General features: G+C 37.4%; 1 protein-coding gene across 1 annotated transcript in view; it reads right to left on the bottom strand.

Moving 5' to 3' along the window:
• The window catches only part of DNAH9 (dynein axonemal heavy chain 9), a 529,624-nt gene that overhangs the window by 438,949 nt on the left and 68,441 nt on the right, over window positions 1-22,234 (bottom strand). The window contains exons 6-8 of the mRNA XM_036755666.1: window positions 21,166-21,333; window positions 9,046-9,162; window positions 7,900-8,050 (exon numbers count right to left, since the gene is read on the bottom strand). Coding sequence (XP_036611561.1) covers window positions 7,900-8,050; window positions 9,046-9,162; window positions 21,166-21,333 — 436 coding nt within the window. The remainder of the gene's footprint in view (window positions 1-7,899; window positions 8,051-9,045; window positions 9,163-21,165; window positions 21,334-22,234) is intronic.

Below are 22,234 nucleotides of genomic sequence, written 5' to 3'. Positions count from 1 at the left end.
GCCAAGTAGGTCCTTGTGAGCTAAGCAAAGCTAGGACTAAGACCTCTGGCAGCCATGTCTTCTCAGACAGAGGTCCTGCCCTCATTGAAGAGAGCAAGGGCTATCCCCCACCCCTCAGTAGCAGGGGACACCCCTCTCAATACATCCCTTAGATATGAGAACTACTGACCCAGTAGGAATAGGGCTCTTAGATCTGATTGTGCATTGGTGGAAGGGAGCTTCTCACCTTATGATCAAGGTGAGGCTCATAACCCTAGTGGTACAAAGCCACAGCTCAAGATACAAACCTGAGTAGCATCTCATCTTCACCTAGTCAGCTAGAGACTTGGCTATAAAGAATATTCTCCACTATCCCCAAGGACCCCTAGGCTTTGCCATTTGTCATGACACTGAACTTTTAGACAGGAGTGGGGAATCTGTGGCCTTGAGGCCACATGTGGCCTTCTATGTCCTCAAGTGTGGCCCTTTGACTGAATCCAAACTTCATAGAACAAATACCCTTGATAAAAGGATTTGTTCCATAAAACTTGGACTCAGTCAAAAGGCTGCACCCAAGGATCTAGAAGGCCACATGGGGCATCAAGGCCTGCAGGTTCCCCACTCCTGTCTTAGGATTTTCATGTCTTTCTACCTATTCATTAGCTGAAGCATCAAAGCAGAGATGTGTTTGTTTCCCCTAAATAAAGTGTTCCTTAATAAAGGGCCTGGCTCACTTCTTTTTGTATCTGCAGTGTTTGGTACATAAGTGCTTTTTCATTTACATATTCATTTTTCATATATTGCTTTGTACTTTCAAGAGTACTTTTTAAATAACTATCCTATAAGCTAAGGTGACTATTACTATGCTAATTATGCATAAGAGAAAATTGAGACTCAAAGAAGTGATTTACCAAAGGTCACACCACAGGCATTAGCATCAGGTCTCAAGCCTAGGTTATCCCTGAAGGCAGCTAGGTGGTACACTGGATAGAGCACTGGGCCTGCAGACAGGAAAACCTGAGTTCAAAACTGACCTCAGACACGTATTAGTCGTGTGTCCTTGGGCAAGTCATTTAACCTCTGCTTGCCTCAGTTTCCTCATCTGTTAATGGGGATAATAATAGCATCTACTTCCTAGGATTGTTGTGTAGATCACATGAGATATTTTAAAAATGCTTAGCATAGTACCTGGCACATAGTAAGTGTTATACAAATGCTAGCTAACATCATTATTATTAATAACAATAATAATCTGACTATAAGGCTAGCATTCTACTACGTAAGTGTGAGCTCAAAGCTTCTTTAGGTTTAGTTAACTTTATCTCCATGGGAATGGCTAGAAAGGTAGAGAAGAAAATGTCTTTGACCCTAAGGTTAACTTTAAATAATGAGGTGGAGGGTGGGAAAGGATGTCTAGACTTAAGAAATCCAAATCAGGAAGCACGGAAAATGCTCATTATGAACTACAGCAAGATCTCTGACAGAAAGATCCAAGCTACTGGCCCAAAAAGTTTAATTAAAAAACCTGAGAACACGTTACTCTGCCCTTCTAAAGGGCTTGGTGCCTAGGAATGAGAATCTCCTGCTTGAGGTGAGAAGCCTTAATTAATATAAAGATTCTGTAAGGAACAAACCAGGTTATTCAAAAAGGACAGAAGCCATGGAAGTCATGGAAAGTTCTCCTCCCCTCCTCTCATCTGAGGCAGCAGTTGGTCCTCTGTTTGAGGATGACTGCTTTGTTCAATAAACTATAAAAAGCCTGTGATGGTAATCAGGATGGGAGTTTTTGCCTTTGTTTTTCTTTAGGAGTGCTTCTCAGCACTAAAGTAGTCAAGTACCTTTGATGAGTCTTGCCTTTCAAATGTAATGGCAAGCAAAGTGGACTTTTTGTTGTCTTTTTTGTGAGTGCTTCTCAGCAGTAAGGAAATCAAGTACCCTTGAGTCTTGCCTGTGTTTCAATCAAGTCTTTGAGTGGACTAAGAGTCTTTGCTCACCTACTTAAGCCATGGGAAGGCTTAGGTCATATGGATTTGAGTCACATGGTTGTGATATACCTGAATAGGGTATATAAGCTCTGAGGTTTTGGGGCTCTCACACACTGGGAGAGCATTGAGTGATTTGGCCAGATGAGACTCTGGGTAGCCGTCATGGAGCCCCACCCCAGCTTTGAAAACCCAGATGCTGTTGCTTCTCCCACTGGTAACTGTATATGTATTGCTATTGACAGATAGAAGCCTGTCTGCTGATTTGTGTTATTTTGCTCTGTTTATATAGTCTCTGTTTGTATTTTCTCTGAAGTTCAGGGTGCTGACTTTTCCCCCTGAACTAAGTGAATGATATATGTATGTTTAATTAAAGTGAGATTGTTAACACCTTAAAGTTGCTTTCCTTAGAAAAGCAGATCAAAGAACTTGTGCCAGCAGCCCTCCTGTGTGCTCTTGTTGTTGGTCTTACACAGCCACAGTAGCGGCAAGTCCCATTGTTGTTACAAAGACTCAGGCTTTTAAACTGAAATAAAATTTGTAGAGTTCACAGTTTTCATGAGGAAGAGACAGAAAAGACTTCAGCTGAAGCCAAAATCTGGAAACTAAGAGGATCTCCATAGACATACGCCCAGTGGCAGTGCATAGCAGATTGCACATCCAGTAGAAAATCAGCTAGTGGAGATGTATGAAGCAAAGACCATGCATATTTAATTTAACAAATGAGCAGTGTGTAGCAGACCCCAGCAGGGAGCAGGCCCAGGAGGGACAGTACACTGACAACACTAAAGGACATTAGTGGCCCTAAAGCATCAGAGGTGTGAGTTGTCCCTCCACCTATATATAATCTCTGACCACATTACCCCTCACCATGTGTGACTCTATTTGTTCCCTAGGTGTGTTCACTCAGACCACTGATGGTGTGTGCATTTGTGGGAGAGGATGTTCTTCAATTTTAGAATAATACTTTCCTTACTATGCCACTTTATTAAATGCCTTTGTTTTGAGCTATGTCCCCTAGATACCCATTACAAGTAAACACATCAGTAGGGGATCCTAAGTTAGTGGATGCACGTCCATAATACCTTGAATCTGGGTCCCTTACAGGTATAAGCACAAGCTCTAAATCAGGGAAGAACTGTGGTACAGTGGAAAGAGTGATGGATCTGCGGTCAGAGGACCTTGGTTCAAATCTTGACTCTGCCACCTGTGTGACCTTGGGCAACTTATTCAACTTCTCTGGGCCTCAGTTTCTTTATCTGTAAAATGAAAAGTATCCTTCCTGCTCAAAATCAATGAAAGTAGATTACCAGACTTCTAAGAAACAGCACCTTCTATTGGCAAATCACTTTATAATTTTCAAATTACATAAATATATTATCTCATTTGAATATAATATATCTAATTATCTAATTTTCTGCTTTTGTTTACAGAAAGCTATTCAGGTCTAAGGAGGCAGAAGGTCTTTTATTAGCACTTCTTACATATAACTCATTGTTGCTCCTGAAAGAAGCCAAAAGCAGGATAGATTAGAGTTGAGCTAAAGAAGCTAAAGGAAAGTAAACAGAAGAGGGAGATAAAGAAATTAGAAGTGACGGAATTAAGAGAGGATTTACTTTTTAAAGAGGGAAGAGAGTGACTCCTATCCTTTTACCACCATTGCATTGGTCTTGTCTTACTTTACAGCAAGGGGTCACTTTTAGGATATTTCAAGGGGAGGGTAGACTGGTAGGGATCTCCCTTTAGAATTCTGAGGTAAGACTTAGATGAGAATGAAAAAGAGTTGTCAGTTTACAAATAAGTACTGCAGAAATTAAAACAGTTTAAGAATCTGTTCATTCATAAATAAGTATTTATTAAGGGTTTACTATGTGCCAGGCATTGATACAAAGAAAAAAAATGAAATAGTCAAGGAGCTTACATTCAGTTTTATCAGTTCAGAAAATCTTATGTAAATTTTGTTCAAAATGTTCAAATTGGTCTGTTTTGTATGCAGGATAGAAAACAGTTTCTAATGATGTGTTACTGAGTCGCTCAGCCAGTATTATAAACCACTGTTAGTAACAGTAGGCTAATTAGAGTGAGCTAATAAAGCAATAGAGCCCTGGGCCTGGCATCAGGAAGACTTGAATTCAAATTCAGTCTCAGATACTAGCTGTGTGACCCTATTGCGAATCATTTAACCTCTGTTTACCTCAGTTTCCCCAAATGCAAAATTGGGATCATAATAGAACCAATTTTACAGGGTTCTTGTGAGAACCAAATGAAATAATATTTATAAAAAATTCCTTAGCACAGTGCCTGGCACATAGTAGGTGCTACATAAATACTTCTGGGATTTAAAGAAAAAAACATGATCTCAGCCCTAATGGAACTCATTCTAATGGTGGAACAAACATGTAAAAAATGTATCTCAAAACTATATGAAATGCTAATGGAAGTTAAACTCAAAGGAAAGGCATTAACAGTGGAAAGAGTCAGATGAGGTAGACTAAGAAACCCTCTAGCAGAAGGCAGAATTTAAGCTTGGTCTTAAAAGAAGCCAGGGAAACCAGCAGGCAGAGGTGAGGAGAGCCTTTAAGCCATTGGGAGAGCTGGTGAAAAGGCATAGAGTCAGGGGATGGAGTGTAATGTGTGAGGGACAATAAGAAGGCCAGCATTCTAAGATCCTAGAGTACAGGGAGGGGGAGTAAAATGTAAGACAAATGGAAAGGTGGCAAGGGGCCAGGTTGTGAATGACTTTAAGAGTCAAACCTAGGATTCTGGAAGGTAATAAACTGGAGTTTACTGAGTAGGGAGAGATGGGAGTGACACAGTCAGATCTGCAATTTAGGAAAATCACTTGGGCAACTAAGAAGATGTATTGGAGTGGAGAAGGCTTGAGGAAGGGAGGGAGACCAACCAGAAGGCAACTGCAATAATTCAGATGTGAGATGGTGAAGACTGTCTCCAGGATAGCAATTATATGAGTAGGAAGAAGAGAGCATGTTACAAATGTTGAAATGACAAGATTTGGCAATATATTATGATGAGTGTGAGGAAGGAGTTGAGGAAAACACTGAGGTTATGAGGTGACTGAGAGACAGCATTAGGGAAATTCAGAGTGGGGATATTTTGTGGCAAAGAAAATGAGTCCAGTCTTGGACACATTAATTTTGTCTATGGGAAATCCAATTTGAGATGTCTAATAGGCAGGTGGTGACGTGAGAGAGGTTGGGACTGGATATAGAGATCTGGGGGTCATCTGTCTAAAGATAACTGATTCCATGAGAATCGATATAAAAAGAAGAGGGCCCATTCATGATATCCTGAAAAAGTGCCCAAATGTAAACTCTCAGTAATATTAGAGCCAAAATCCAGAACTTCTCCAGATCAAAGAAAAACTACTACAAGCAGCCAGAAGGGAAGAATTCACATACCAAAGAACTTTAGCCAGAATCACATAAGACTTGTCAGACACTATAGTAAAGGAAAGAAAATGATGGAACAAAACATTCCAAAAGCAAAAAATAAAGGCTTACAACCATAAATAACTTATACTATGCTACAAGACTGATTATAATTCTAAAGAGGCAAAAATGGCATCTATAGGAGTTTTCCAAGTCTTCTCCAATGAAAGATCAGAGCCAAGTAGAAACTCTGAAATGCAAACAGAGGAATTAAGAGGCAGATGGAAATTTAAATACCTTTGAGCATTGGAAATGGCTAAAATAATGACGGAGTTCTTATATTCTACAAGTTGAGTAATCCTGTGAAAAAAGAAAATGAGAGTCCTCTAGCATGACCCGCTCATGATGAAGGCAATGTAATCTTTGTAATCACCATTTATCTAAATGTTTGCCAACTTTTATTATCCATTTTAGAATTTTTTTTCCAAGAACTGAAGCCAAGATTACTAGCCTATAGTTTTTAGACTCTTTCCTCCACCTTTGCCCTCCTCCAATCTCCAACCTCTCCTATTTCCCATCTCTTATATTACTGACAATGGCTCAGCAATCACATCTGTCAATCCTTTCAAGACCTGAGGATGTAGTTCAAGTGACTTGAATTCAGTAAAGGGAAGCTGGTGCTCTCTTACAATCTCCTTACTTAAGTATCAACTCCTTTTAGTAACTTCTATTGTCATTGCCAATGTAAAAATCATTCTCTTTGGCAGAGAAAATGAAGCAAAATGAGAATCATGCAGTAAGTTCATCAGTCAACATATTTATTAAAGACCTATCTGAGTGCCAGGTACTGTGTTAAACACTTGAGAAACAAATAAAGGCAGTTTAAAAGGGTTCACAGTCAATTAAGGGAGACAGCATGCAAACATCTATCAGCTATATACAAATAAGATATATATACATACATACATATACATACATACATATACACACATACATATACACACACATATATACATACATACATATACATATATACATATATATGTATGTGTATATATATATATATATATGATATGATAGATTTGGGGTGGTCTCAAAAGGAAGGAACTAAAATTAAGGAGGACACTGAAAGGCTTCTTGCAGAAAATAGGCCTTTAGTTGAGATTTGAAGGAATTCAGAGAAGCCAGGAGATGGACATGAGGAGGAAGGAAGAGAGTTTCAGGTCCGTGAGACAGCCAATGAAAATGCTCAGCTGGGAGATTCATTGTTGTGTTCAAGTATCATTGGACTGAAGAGTATGTGGAGGGGAGCAAGGTGTAAGCATGCTTAAAAAGTAGGAAGGAGCCAGCATGCACAGAGTTTCAGAAGCCAAACAGATGCAATTGTTCTTTTTCTCTAGTGAGCTGTCTGAATCCCATCCACCCCAAGCAAAGGTACTATGTCTGCTTTGATCCTCCTTTTTCTTCTGCTATAGCATTAAAAAATGCCTTTTTTGTTGTATTTAGCTTCTCTCATCAGCCTCTGTTCCTTCTGAGCCTTAATGGTTCTATTTCTAAAGGCCCATGCCACACTCAAACTCATTTTCTTTGACCCGCCCTCACTTCCATACTCTAAACATGGCTTTTTAAAACTCAGAGTTGACCAGGGAGTCTCCCGGGCATCCATGTCTGTCTCATCAGACAAATGTCATTTTCCTTTCTAACCAGAATTGTTTTTCCCCTTAGTACAAATAGAATTTTATTCTTGAATACCTGACATTCCTTCTGGGCTAACTACGTTATTTGACTCCATGGTACTCTACCTATTTTTCATGGTAGTCACCCAAATTACAGCTCAATTGGAGAAATAAATAATCGCTTGATGTTTGAATAAGCAAAACTGCTAAGTGATAGCAATGTCACGATTCTACTCCAAAATCTGATAGTTTAAGAAGGTCCCAAGTGTTTGCAGGGCATATCAAGGAGCTTAGAGCAGAATGGAGGTAAGCACTTCACAATATTTGACTGATAACACTATATATCCAAAGTGCCTAACTGTCCCTGCTAATTAATTTCTTGCTTAATTACTTCTATAATTACTTAAATACAATGAACTTGGGCGTAGAGGAAGAGGATGAGGCAAAGTGGTCCCAGCTGCAAATTTCTCCTTGACAGCACAGATACTCTCGCTCCCAGCCCCAATATCATCGGAATTCTAGGTACTGAGTCAGAAAAACTTTGAGCAATTGAGGAATAGGTAAAATACCATCTTGAAGAATCATTCAGGACTTTTGACTACCCTCTCCCACCTTTCTCACAATTTTTGCTATCTCAATATACTATCAAGGCCCCTCCTTACCAGTAACAATGAGTAATCTACTGCTCGTTGATCAATGTGCTCATCTCAGACATAGATATGGGTGGTTTATGGGTTTTAATGTGTTCAGGAATTCAAACAAATGGGAACTGTTCTTGCTTTCCCCTGAGGCAGCTCATAGTGATAATGACATTTCAAAGATCTAAAAGATAATAGAACATTTCTCAGAATTTCTTGAAAACTAAGATCATACCAAGTTCTGACTTCTCCTGGACACGCTGACAATATATTGTTTTAATGGCATCCAAGTCACTGTTGAACATGGTGATCAGGACAGGGTATTTATCAAATGCATCCGTGGCTACTACTGGTCTTTCAAGCAGACTCCCAAATATTTCAAGCAGCTGCAGAAAATGGGGAAATAAAAGAAGGAAATCCAAAATTTTTTTTTTTTTTAAAAATCAGTTCTAGGAATTCTAAGCCTGCAGATGAGGATTTGAAGAAGGAAGATATAGAGACTAACCCTGAGTCAAGGACTCTGCCAAAGTGTGGCATAGTGTTAAGATTCAGGAAGAGTTTTGAGGCATTCTAAAGCTTTCCTGAAGTGGCTAAAAATCCACAAGAGGTATTTAGAAATCACTATTTCCTGGCCTCAACTGGGACAGAACTGTAACAAGTAGCTGCTAAATAAAGTCATTCTCCTGAGGCTGTCCTCACTGAAGCCCACAAGTTGGGGTGGCCATAAAAGATCCCCAAAGTCTTCCCTAAGTACATAACTATAGGTTGGGGCTTTCCTTGTAGCTTTGACCATGGTACACCCGAACTGTCCATGTCCATCTGCTGTCCAATAATATACAGCAAGATCACAGATTTAGAACAATTTTATTAGTCATGTATGCCAAGTTCAATATTTTATAAATGAGGAAACTAAGGCTGAGTCATTAAGTGACTGGGCCAAGATAACAAAAGTGGTAGTTGGACTAAATACAATACTCTTCCCATTGTTCCACACTGCCTTTCATCATCATATTAAGAGTCACTGTGTCTGCATGGTGACCACAGTCTCATTTTTTTAAAATCTGATGGGGAACAATCTACCTGAGTATGGGCACTGAACCAACTTAAAAGAGTTTCAGAGAAAACTTTTTCAGCCATACTCAAGAATTTCCAGAATATTTTCATGCATCCAAATAGGCTGAAATCGACTATATTTCCAGCCCAGAGGAGCCCCAAGTCTTCCTTTCCCCAGGAGTCTCAGTGGATCAAGAAATGCTAACACTGTAGGAACACAATAATCACATGGATTCTCACTAACAGGGTCCTAAATGATAAGGGACAGCATTGGGATACTGAACTGACCACACACAATGGGGATGGTTCCTTAGCAACAGATACAAACCTTAAAAGCATGCTCTAAACCAGCTACATCGTCAAAAGCTTGGATAAAGACCATCCCTAATCTTCGGTCCAAATCTTCTACTTTCTGGTTAAATTCAGAGACATAATTTTCAAATTCCTGAAGACACAGAAAATATAAACAAAATAATAATGAAGATGAACAATAATAATGAATAATAAATATTTACATAGCACTTTAAAAGTTTGCAGTCATTTACATAATCCCACTTGATCCTCACAACAACCTTGTGAAGCAGGTCCTAATAAGATCCCATGAGGAGGAAGATGAAGCTGAGAAATGTTATGTGACTTACTTAGGGATAAAGAGTTAATGAGCAGTATCTGAAGCAGAATTTGAACTAAGGTCTCCCTAACTACATTCTTTGGCATTACATTTAGAGTGCTCTTAAGCTAAAGTATTTCTTAATTTCCCCTAAACTACTCAACTATGGCAAGATTTGGTTTTTATTTACATTTATGGCTACCTCGTTCTTGCAATATTGGACAAAACTTGAAAGTAGGGGAAATTGATCTTTGGTACCCTCCCACATCCACTTCTGTGCCCCCTTCTGACCCTTCTATCACACAGGTACCAGCGTCCTTATGAACATCTTACCCCTCCATCTCCACCCCCACATCCCACCCCTATGGCATCCAAGGCCTACTCTATATGGCAGTTCCTCATTTTCCAAAATTAACTTTTCATTCTTTCCTGTCAATCAAAACTGCCATTCTTTCTCGATAAACTACTTAAGCTAAGTCTCAGGAGAAAATCATCGTGACTAAATTAATTCACATTAAGATGTGAATAGCCAATAAGCTCCATTAACTGCATCTGGGATAAACCCACATTAGAAAGAATAATTGTTAACCCGAAATTACCGCTCTCTCTCATCTCTGTCTCTGTCTGTCTTTCTCTTAACCGCACACCATTTTCTCTATTCTAGCTATTACCACCCACCCATCTTCCCCATTGCTGCCAGATTCAAATTAACAATTTAATTTAGTAAGCATTTATTAAGTTCCTTTCATGTCTTAGGTACTATGCTCAGGTGCTAGGGTTACTAAGACCAAAATAAAGAATTCCCTACTATCAAGGAGCTTACACTTTACTGAGAAAGAAGAACATGTACAAAGATAAGTAAATACAAAATGTTTCATTGGGTGGGAGGAGAGCAATGGAAGAGAGAAAAACACTAACAGGTGGGGAAAATTAAGACAAGCATTGAAGTTGAATCTTAAAGGGATCTAGGGATTCTCAGAAGTATAGATGCAGAAGAAGAACCTTCTAGGCACAGGGAAAGGCTTATGTAAAGGCACAGAGATGGGACATGAAATAGGGCAGCAATTCTCAAACTTTTTGGTCTCAGGACCCCTTTACATTTTTTAAAATTACTGGGGATCTCTCAAAGAGTTTTTGTTTATGTGGACAATATCTATTGATATTTACTGTATTACTATGTCTTAGCATTATCATGAAAATTGTTTTGACCTTGCAGACACCATCTAAGAGGAAAACCCATAAGGGTCCCCAGACCACATTTTTAAAACCAAATGGAGGAATAGCACGTGGGCCAATTTTAATGATACATAGAAAGCATGAGAAGGAGAAAAATGAAATCAGCCCAGAAAGACAGGGTTAGAGGCAGGTTGCAAAAGGTTTTAAATGCCAAACAAAGGAATTTGTATTTGATCCTAAAGGTAAAAGGGAGCCATTGTTGTTTATTGATTAGGAAGTTGCATGGCCAGATGTGTGCTTTAAGAATAACAATTTGGCAGCTGTGTGGAGGATGGATTGTAGAAAAAAGACAGAGTCCAAGGCAAAATATGGACTTTCAATAAAATAGAGGACTTTCAAGCTTTCTCAGTGAAAAGACCAGAACTGAATAGAAAATTTGACTTTCAAACACAAGAATCAAGAGAAGTATGAAAAGGTAATCAAGAAAAAGAACAAGAAAAAGAAATTGCAAGGGACTTACTAAAGTTGAACTGTTTTGTTTATGTTCTTACGTGGAAAGATGACATGTATGATTCATGAGACCTCAGTATTAGGGTAGCTGAAGGGAATATGCATATATATACATATATTTATGTATATATATATAAGTGAATGTGTATGTATGTATATATCTATGTGTATATGTATGTATGTGTGTTTGTGTATATATATATATATATATACATATATATATATGTAAAAGAGAGAGAGCAGACACAGGGTGAGTTGAAGATGAAGGGAAGATATCTAAAAGAAATAAAATGAAACTAAGGGATGAGAGAGCAACATACTGAGAGAGGGAGATAGGTAGAGATAGAATGGGGTGGATTATCTCGCATAAAGGTGGCAAGAGGAAGCAGTTCTGTGGGAGGAGGGGAGAGGGCAGGTGAGGGGGGAATGAGTGAACCTTGCTCTCATCAGATTTGGCCTGAGGAGGGAATATCATACACACTCAGTTGGGTATCTTACCCCACAGGAAAGAAGAGGGAGGAAGATTAAAAAAAAATAAAAGGGGGGGGGATGATGGAGGGGAGGGCAGATGGGGGTGGAGGTAATCAAAACAAACACTTTGGAAAGGGGACAGGGTCAAGGGAGAAAATTCAATAAAGCGGGATGGATTGGAAAGGAGCAAAATGTAGTTAGCCTTTCACAACATGAGTATTGTGGAAGGGTCATAAATAATGATACACGTGTGGCCTAGGTTGAATTGCTCGACTTCTTAGGGAGGGTGGGTGGGAAGGGAAGAGGGGAGAGAATTTGGAACTCAAAGTTTTAAAAACAGATGTTCAAAAACAAAAAAAAAGTTTTTGCATGCAGCTAAAAAATAAGATACACAGGCAATGGGGCATAGAAATTTATCTTGCCCTACAAGAAAGGAAGGGAAAGGGGGATGAGAGGGGAGGGGGGGTAATAGAGGGGAGGGCTGACTGGGGAACCAGAATATATGCCATCTTGGAGTGGGGGGGAGGGTAGAAATGGGGAGAAAATTTGTAATTCAAACTGTTGTGAAAATCAATGCTGAAAACCAAATATGTTAAATAAATAAATTTAAATTAAATTAAATTAAAATATATAAAATAAAATATATTCGATTACAAAAAAAAAGAAAAAAAAAGAAAAAAGACAGAGAGCAAGGTCACCAATTAAGAGGCTACTGTAATAGTCTGAGTTAGAGGTGATTGGGTCCTGTCCTAGGGTGGTGGCACTATAACTAGACATAAGGGAATAGATGAAAGCAATATTGTTGAGGTAGAGTCAATAAGATGTGGCAACTACTTATGCATGGTGGTTGTTGTAGTTATCGTATATATTAATTTCTAATGCTGCTTACTTCATACTATGTTAATTTATTTAAGTTTTTTCATGTTTCTCAGAATTTTTAATACTTATCATTTCTTAAGGTACAATAATATTCTGTTATTTCCTTTCTCAGAATATATTTAACCATTCCCAAAGTTCCAGTTCATTGCTACCACCAAAAGAGCGACTGTGAATATCATGGCATATAGGGACCTACTTTGATCTTTGGGCATAAGGTAGAGTAGTTGGAGTCAAAGGCTCTGGGTTGAAACCTTGGCTCTGCCATTTAATACCTCTGTGACTTTGGGCAAATTACTTAACCACTCAGGGCCTTAGCAGCTATCTTTATGATGGTGGGTTTAGACGAGGTCAGAGGTGTCAAACTTGCAGCCCCTGGGCAAGGCTGAACCATATTAAAATGTAATTGGGGAGTGTTTAACAAAATAAATAAAAATAGCATTTCAACACAGATAATGCTAATTTGTGGTTTTTAAGTCAACATGCCATAGAAAAGGATCTATTTCTATTTGAGTTTGATATCATTGGACTAGATAACCTCTGAGGTACCTTCCAGCTCTATATTTATGATTTAAGAACTCAAAATTCTTTACTTGGGAACTATTTGTTCATATTCTGTTACCACCTGCCCATTCTGGGATGGCCTCTTGGTTTCACATATTTTTAATTCCCTCACACAGGTTCCCAAAGTGGGTGATACTGGCCCTTGGGGGGCACTTGAATGATGTGGGGGTGGTGGGGGAGGAGGTGGTAGTAGTTTAAATGACGGGAATTCTTTTAAAAAAAAACGTTAAAAGGTTTAAAAAAGCAGATTTCTGGAGGGGTGCTGATTAATTTTTTTCAAAAGGGGGTGGTAGGCCAAATAAGTTTAGGGCCCTCTAAATAACTTAAATAACAAAGCCTTATCCTAGATAGACTTGATTTATTTTGTGCAAAATTTTTTCAATTTTGTGGTATCACAATTATCTCCTTTAGTTTTTGTAATCTCTTCTATCCTTTTGGTTTCAAAATTCTTCTGCTGGTGACAGTTGAGAAAAGTGCTTGATTATATTCTCTTCCATTTTTTAAATGGTATGACCCTTTATAATTGGTTTATAAAATCCTTTTAAGTTTATTCTACTATGTGGCATAAGGTGTTGATCTAAACTTGATTTCTGCCAAATGACTTTCCAGTTTTCCCAGAAGTTTTTGTCTAATAGAAAGTTCTTCCCCACATAGTTAATATTCTTGGGTTTATTCAACATTGGATTAGTCACTTCAACTAGTTTTGATTCTTACTTTTCTATTCTATTTCACTGATCAACTTTTCTATTCTTTGAACCAACATGAAATACTTCTAATGATTAATGCTTCATCTTATAATTTGAATTCTGAAAGTGCTATACTCTTTTTTTTATTCCTATTTATTTTCACTATTTCCCTCGAGATTTCAGACCTTTTACTCCTTCAAATGAATTCTGCAATTATTTTGTCTAGTTCTATAAAGAAACCTCTTGGTAGTTTGACACAGCACTAACAAATGTAAATTACTTTATGTAGTACTATCACCTTTACTCTATTGCTACCCAATCAGCAGCAGCAAATAGGCATTTGTTAAGGCAGTCTTTATTTCTTTAAAGAGTGTTTTCTAATTGTAGTCATATGAATATTATGCGTTATCTTGTTAGACTGAATCTCAGATTTTTTTTCATTTTGTAGCTGTTTGAATGGGATTTTGCTTTTGCTTTCTTCCTCCTGTCTCCCAGTTCTTATTAATCTTAGTATCTTCCTTTGAGATTTTCTTCAATTTATCCTGTACATATCTTACTTGTATATATATATTTTTACACATTGTCTCCCCCACTACTCTCTGAGCTTCTTGAAAGAGGGGAGTATTTTTTTTTGCCTGTTTTAGTATTCCCAGTGCTTAGCACTGTGGGAAAAAATGGAACCACAGTTGATTTTAAAATCACAGAATGATTTTAATGACATCTTGATGGACTAATAATACCCCAACTACTGAGTGACCTAATATTAGAAAATCTTCAACCCTTGTGCAAAGTCATAGTAAATTAGATGGCCTCCACCACTGCTGTAGCAACTACTTATTGTTCTTGGATGAGAGATACTGCAGTTTTGCTTAAAAAAGACCTCTTTCACAGTTGCAAAAGTCTTTGGCCTCTAGCTCTCCTCTCTTGAACTTAAACAGGGAATGTTTTCTTCTTCAGATAATAAATCCTTCCACTTGCATTTCAAACAATCCCTTTTTACTCTTTTCTCCTTTGACTGATCCCCTCTTTCTTTACCCCTCCCTCTCTTGTTATTTATCTATCTTAAGATTCTGCAAAAGGCTGCTGATTGGCTGTGTACTCTAACTAAGCATGTAAGACAACAAAAACCATGTCTGTACCCTAGGGAGCCAGATTTCCTACTGGCAGATTCCTTAGTATGCTAAGAAAGCTCTTTACTTTCAGTCTGACTTCCTATTTGTGACTCACAGGCATTTGACCCTTGCTGACAAGTACCTTTCTCCCAAGAGTTTGAGGGAATAGCCCAAAACCACTCTGCCTGGCACATAGTGGGTGCTTAATAAATACTTGTTGATTTGACTATTGGATTTTATTATTACTAAATTAAAATGCTTATTGCTTTTATGGATTTATGTCATATCCTACTACTTTACTAAAGCAAATGATTGTGTCAATTATTTCTTTGAGCATTTTTAAGCAAATAATTATGTCATCTTCAAATAGGGATAATTTTGTTTCCTTTTGGCTATGGTTTAACCTTTCTTTCCCTTATTGCTATAGCAAGTATAGCTAGAACTACAGCAAATAATACTGGGGAAAGGGTCAGCCTCGCTTTACTTTCGTGTTAATTGGGAAAGATACTTATACTTTCCTGTTGCAAATAATAATAGCTTTTTGTTTTAGATATATGATATTTGTTATATTAAAATCATATTCCTAGGACTGCATTTTTTAAGTTTTAGCATAAGTAAATGTGTTTTGTCAGAGGCATTTTTCCTACATCAATTGATATAATTTTGGGGTGGTGAGTATATGATTATGTCAATTGTTTTCCTACTGCTGATTTATTCCTGCATCTTTGGTATAAATCCAACTTGGCAATAATGAAGAATTTTTTAAATATATTACTGTAATAGCTTGAAATTGTGCTACATTTTATTTAATTTTTTTTTGCGTATGTATTCATTAGTGATATTGGTGTATAGTTCTCTTTCTTTGTTTCATCCTTCCCTGGCCAAGATATTAAGACTATATTTGTCTCATAAAAGGCACTTGGTAGAATGATTCCTCTCTAATTTTGAGAATAATTTGTGTCACGTAGGTATTAATTACTTTTATAATGCTTGTTAGAATTCATGTGTAAATTCATCTAAACCAAAGACTTCTTTCACAAGTAGTTCCTCTATGGCTTACTCAATTTCATTTTCTGTAACTGGTTTCTTTAAGATTTTCTATATCTTGTTCTGTTATGAGTATCTTATGTTTTTGTAGATAATCCTCGACTTCTTTTAAATGATTAATTTTGCTAGCACATAGTTGTGTTGTAATACAAGGAAAATTAGGAACCCCTGAGAAACCCCTAGCTACTGACAAGCACCCCCAGAAAGAATGGACTCAGATATCTTTGGTATTTAGCAAACTCCCTGGGACTCCCATGGCTCCTCCAAGGAATGTCAATAGACAGGACCATCCCACTGAGAGATAACTTGACAGACCCTTCCTGGGAGATATCCCTGGGACTCCGTGACTCCACCAAGGAATGTAAATGAGATTATCCCACTAGTAAGATAACCTGACTGAATCTTTTGATCAGCCAGGACCTTTGTTCCTGTTTCTCCCCCCACTCTGTACCCCCATATCCTATATAAGCCAAGCCATCACCCCAACCCATTTGCCATTAATTTGTGGTGCCGTACCCTGATGGCTGCCAGCTAATAAATTCTCCACTTAAAACTTATACTGTGTGGTGTGTCTTGCTCGCTTCTGGTACAACAGTGTAGAAAGGTTTTGATAAATCTTTTTACTTTTTATTCGTTGTAATTTTGTTTTTAAAAAATTTTGGTAATGTGATTATCCTTTCCCTTTTAAAAAAAATCAGGTTTTTCAAAGACTTATCAATTTTCTTAGTCTTTCCAAAGAATTGACTTTTATTTTAGCAATTTAACTTATTTCTATAATTCTTTCACTTCTATTTTATCTCTTCTCAAATTTTAAAGATTTCTTTGTGCTGAGAGGATTCTGGAAGATAACAGAGTAAGTCAGAAAATTCTAAGCTCTCAAGATTTTCCCCTACAAATGAGATAAAATAGTGCCTAGAACAGAGTGGTAAAAATAAATAAGAGTAGGGATGGTACAGAAGTCCTTCTGGGATGATGGGAGGAGATCTGAAGAAAAATACCAGGACTAGGTTTGGTCCCTGTGAAGAGTAAACACCTTAAACAAGCTACAAGCCCTGGAGTTAGCTGGGTTGAGGGCTGCCTTGACCTGAGCCACAGGAACTTTTACCTCCAGGACAGTGAGGGGAGTTGGGCATCTGAGCTGGGGAAGATAGAGGGAACCTCTGCTGACAAGGAATACCAAGACCTAGCTGTGCTTCAGAGACACAGCCCTGGGTGAGAAGGAACCAGCACGGGATGGTGAGTGCAGAAACAATGGAGCAGGAACGCTGCTGGCTGTGGGCACTTACAGGAAGCTGGAGGTCTTGGTTTCAGTTCCAGGCCAGTTCCAGGCCAGAAAGAAGAACCGAAGGAGGATATGAGGCCAGAGGCACCATCCCCCACCCCCAGGGCTAGAGGTGATTACAAAAACTAAGTTACTACAAATTTTAAAAAAAATGCACAGGCAAAGGAGAAAGAATCCAACCATGGAGAGTTACTACGGGAATAGAGAAGATTGGGGTTTGTCTTCAGAGGAGAAGATCGAAGCAAAGAAACCCTATTCTACCCCAAGGAATATCAAATGGTCACCTGCCCAAAAAGAATTCATAGAAGAACTTAAAGGAGACTTTAAAAATCAAATGAGAGAGATAGAGTTAAAACTAAAAAAAAAAAAACAAACTAAGAAAAACAAGAAGATATATAAAAAAAGTCAACCAATTAGAAAAGGAGTTTCAGAATCTTAAGGAAGAAAACAACTCCTTGAAAATCAGAACTGGTCAAGGGGAAGGTGGCAAAGTTATAAGATATCAAGAAATAATAAAACAAAATATAAAGAATGAAAAAAATAGATGAGAATATGAACATTTCATAAGAAAAACAACTAATCTGGAGAACAGATCAAGAAAAGAAAACATAAGAATAATTGTACTATTTGAAAGCTATGATCAAAAAAAGAATCTTGATACAATAATGCAAGATAATGAAAGAAAATTGCCCTGAAGCATTAGAATAAGAGGGGAAAGTAGAAAAAGAACAAAAAAAATCCACTGACCACCACCTGAAAGACAGCCTAGAAGGAAAACCCATGGGAATATCATAGTTAAATTCTGAAACCCCTAGCACAAGGATAAAATATTATGAGCAACAAGAATAAAAAACAATTAAAATATGGCAGTGCCAGAATTAGAATCACACACAACCTAGTATTGGTCACACTAAAAGACTGAAGGTCTTGGAACACTATACATATTGAAGAGCAAAAGAAAATATCATACACAGCAAAGCTAAGCATAATCTTGAATGAAAAAAAATGGACATTTAATGAATTGTCAGATTCTTAGGATTTTGTTTGAAAAACAAAATAACTGAACTTAATAGAAGATTTGACATACAAGAGCCAAAAGAAATATAAGATATATACCAAAGACCAAAGACAAATACAAGGGACCCAATAAGGACAGATTGTTTACCTTTTGTAAAAAGTATGTTTAAGATTGTTATCAGTAATTAGGCAGTTTATAAGAAAGATTGAGGTAGACCTGAGTATGATGTGATTTTAAAAAGTAAAACTGTTCAGGAACAGCTAAAAAGAGTAATTATCCTATACAAACGAGGTGCAAGAGAAGGAACTGACACAGAGGAATTAGATGAGGGAGGAGGGCTGGTAGTTCTGGAAACCTACTTTCATCAGGAATGGGTTCATGAGGGCACACATGTATATCTAGAAGAGTATAAAAGTCTTCTAAATTCATAAAGAAATAAAATGCTAAGGGAATAGGGAGGGGGGAAAGGATAAGGGAGGGCTCTCTAGAGGGGAGGGTGAGGAAAAAGGTCTGTTGTTGTGTTTGTCCTTTGTTCTCCAAGAGGACCATGATATCAGGGAAATGATGACACAACTTGCAGTTGACTTTGATTTGAGTGAGGGAGGACTGTGCAAGGTTACCAGCCTCATTTTCTCCTCCACGGCCATCTGGGTCCAATGGCCTGGTATTCACCAGGATGACTGGTGATGGCCCAGCATGCATTGGGAGACTCTGGCCCTTTTAGGCTAAGGTCTTTTTGGGTTCCCACTTTGAGTGAGGTAACATCCATTCGGTAAATAGGCCTATTTAAGAAGTTAATCAAGGGATGGCCCCTTTAATCAAAGCTCAAAAAAAAATACCAAATCAAATGCGAGGGGAAGACCCTCAGGGTTCCTGGCCAAATGAGAAAAACTTACTATTTACTATTTACATTCACTCAGTGCTAGGAGAGCAGGGACCTATTATTGTTCAGTCTATGAACTCCAGAGGGAATTGTATTTAAAACTTAAGGGAGGGGAGGGGAAGGGAAGGAAGGGGAGGGGAGGGGAGGCTACTCACAATTGACTTTGATTTGAGTGAGGGAGGGCTGTGCAAAGTCACCAGCCTCACTTTCTCCTTCAGTGGCCTGATATTCACCAGGAATAGGTCAAAAGGGAGTATAGAAGGGTGTTTAGATTTATGGGAATGGGAGGATAAGGGAGGGATCCTGGGGTGGGGGAGTGGGGGTAGGTTAAGTAATAGGAGGGCCAGGCAGAGAGAGGATAGACTAGACATACAGTAGAGGAATTAGGAAGCATAGGAAATAAGAGATATGCACAAACATAAAAACAAAGATCAGGAGTAGAATTTGCTAGGGAAAGTATATGTCTATACATGTATATTTATGTGTGTGTATACACACACACACGTATATATGTGTGTGTGTGTGTGTGTGTATGTAAATATCCATATCTATATATAAATAGATCTGTGCTTAATTGTAGCCTTTGGAGGTGGAGGAAGGAGGGAAAAAGAACAAAGTAAAAGGTACACAGAAGAAAAGGAAACTTACAAGGAAGCAAAGATGGACAGCTCTAAACACCATGTGTAGTTTTTATTATACAGGCTTTCTTGAAATGGAAATTTATTGCTATATATTTTTAATCCTCTCTTACATTCTACTGTGCACAGGACATGCTTTTTTTCTTTTCTTATTTTGTATTTGTTTCAATATTTAAGTTTATAATTTTTCTTTTTTATTTTGTATTTAAGTTTTAGTATTTAAGTCTAAAAGTATAAAGATTTCTTTATGCCTATTTCTTAAAAAAAATTGTCATCTAGTTCTATATTTCATCACTTCATTACTCTTTTTTCTAATTTTTCAGTATGTATACTACTTTAGCTATATCCTAGAAATATTGGTATGTTATCTCAGCCCTATCATTATTTTTCATATAATTATTAATTGTTTCAATGAATTGTGCTTTGACTTACCCATTATACATTGTCATTGTCTCCACTTAGTTTTGGGTCTTTTGCTTATGTTTTTATTAATTAATTATTTTTGTGTTTAAATACACAGCAAGAGGCAGCAAAAAGGCAATTAATATTTATTAAATGCTTCCTATGTGCCAGGCACTGTGCTAAGCACTCCTCGGGAATACAAACAGAAGTACAGAAAAAGTTTCTTTCCTCAAAGAGCTTACACTCTAATGGGGGAAACAACACATAAAAGGAAGCTGAAAAGGGGGTTGCTCATTTTAGCAGTGATCTATGGCTGTAGTCAGTATTTTAATGCCTTTATTAAAATGTCCTGGAAAGTTTTCTTTTACTATTCCTGCAATGCAGTTTACAGGGTTACTTTTTTTTTTTTAACTTGTCAGGTTCTTTGGGGAAACTAATTATCTTTATAGTTTGTTTATTTCACCATCTGTAAAATAAGGATAATAATAGAGTTTACCTCCCAGGGTTAATGTGAGTATCAAATGAAATAATATTTGTAAAATGCATTGCAAACTTCAAAGTGAAATATAAATGCCAACGATTAAGTTATTTCTGCACATTATCTTCAAGGTCAGCTACTTTGTCATCTTATAGAATTAATATTTGTTCTTTAAAATATTGGTTCCTTTTGTTTCTCTTTTGCCGAATCATCTTTCAAAGTTGCATTTTTGTATAATAACTCTGTCATTTAATGTTTTAGAGCTTCTACTTCTTTGGAGAGAATGCTATCTTATCTTTGAAGTTCTATACTGTGGTTTTTTTTTTCAATTCTACAATAAGAGCTCTGATTTCTGACCTAATTTCATTTCTAATATCTTATTTTAACAGTTTTATTTCCTTTTTGCTGTTATTTCATGATCTCTGGGGAGACTTCCTTTTAGTTTGAGAATGAGGGCTCATTTTCCTTCACACCTGCTTATACTATTGTGGACTTTCTTTACGTTTTTATTTATCCTTCCTTCTGCCACTGTGAAACTCTTGGTTTATCTTATCTGCTTCTCCTAACTAATAAAGTGGAAAGAGGAAGCAATAGCTTACTTCTTCAACAGCAGAAAGAGAGAAAGATCCATGGGAAGTGCTGCAAGCAGATAGCTTAATCATACGCCCATCCAGAACACTGGATATGAAACTTACTGTGTGTGTAAGGTCCAGACAGTCATAGGAGCATTCTGAAAAGGTTTTGTACACAGTCTGGAATTCCTCATACATGCTCTGGACCTGTTGACTCAAAGCATTCCCTCGAATTCCACTAAATTCAAGCTTCTCTAGCTTGAGAAAATCCAAAGCTGTCTTCAGAAGATTCTGTGGAGATAGTGAACAGTGGAATAATTAAAAGATCATTAACAGAGATGACTGGACTTTTATTAGAATAGGAAAAGCATTAAGAAACTAGTTAAGTGGGAAAATCTAATAAATGACAAATTTTAGAAACACTGCAAGACAAACTTTATTTGTCCATTTAAACCTCTAGCAATATTCTCTATCTACATATTAAAGAAAGAGAAATCTGAAGGGAAAGGTGGATTTCAAAAATGAGTAGCTGGTTAAAGAAGATTCTATTTGAAATTAGGATTTGAATTTCTCTAACATGGGTTTCAAATAAAGAAATGGCAATTTCCTGGCTAGTCAAAGGAGTGGGCCTAGGAAGAGCAGATAAAAATGTATTTTCCTTAATCCTACAAAATGAAAAGAAATGGAAACTGGAGAAATTGCCTAAATATATCCAATAACCTATATGCCATAAAGAGTAAAATGTAGGGAAAAGATAGCAGTTACACTGAGAAGTTTACAAGAGAAAAAACTAAAATAATAAAACTGTTGTTGTTGTGTTTGTCCTTCGTTTTCGAAGAAGACCATAACATTAGGGAAATGATGACATGACTTGCAGTTGACTTTGATTTGAGTGAGGGAGGGCTGTGCAAGGTAATAATTGAATGAATAATAAAATCTTTGGATTCCAACGTACATGTACAAATGAATGAAGTATTAGTGACAAGCGAACTGCACTAATAGTTTCTCTCCATTCACCGAACCAAATTCTTAATTCAGGGACTCCTCCCTTCTTGCTTAGACATTTGCAAAGTATTCCAAATTGGTCTTCCTGTCTCAAGTCTCTTCCCACTCCAATCCATCTTCCACACAAATGTCAAGGTGATCTTTTGTAATACTGGAAAAATCAGTTACTGTTAGGAACCCCTGAGAA

Source organism: Trichosurus vulpecula, chromosome 4 (assembly GCF_011100635.1).
Source record: "Trichosurus vulpecula isolate mTriVul1 chromosome 4, mTriVul1.pri, whole genome shotgun sequence".
Taxonomy (NCBI): Eukaryota; Metazoa; Chordata; class Mammalia; order Diprotodontia; family Phalangeridae; genus Trichosurus; species Trichosurus vulpecula.
Note: the sequence above shows the minus strand (reverse complement) of the source record. Positions and strands in the feature narration are given on the sequence as shown.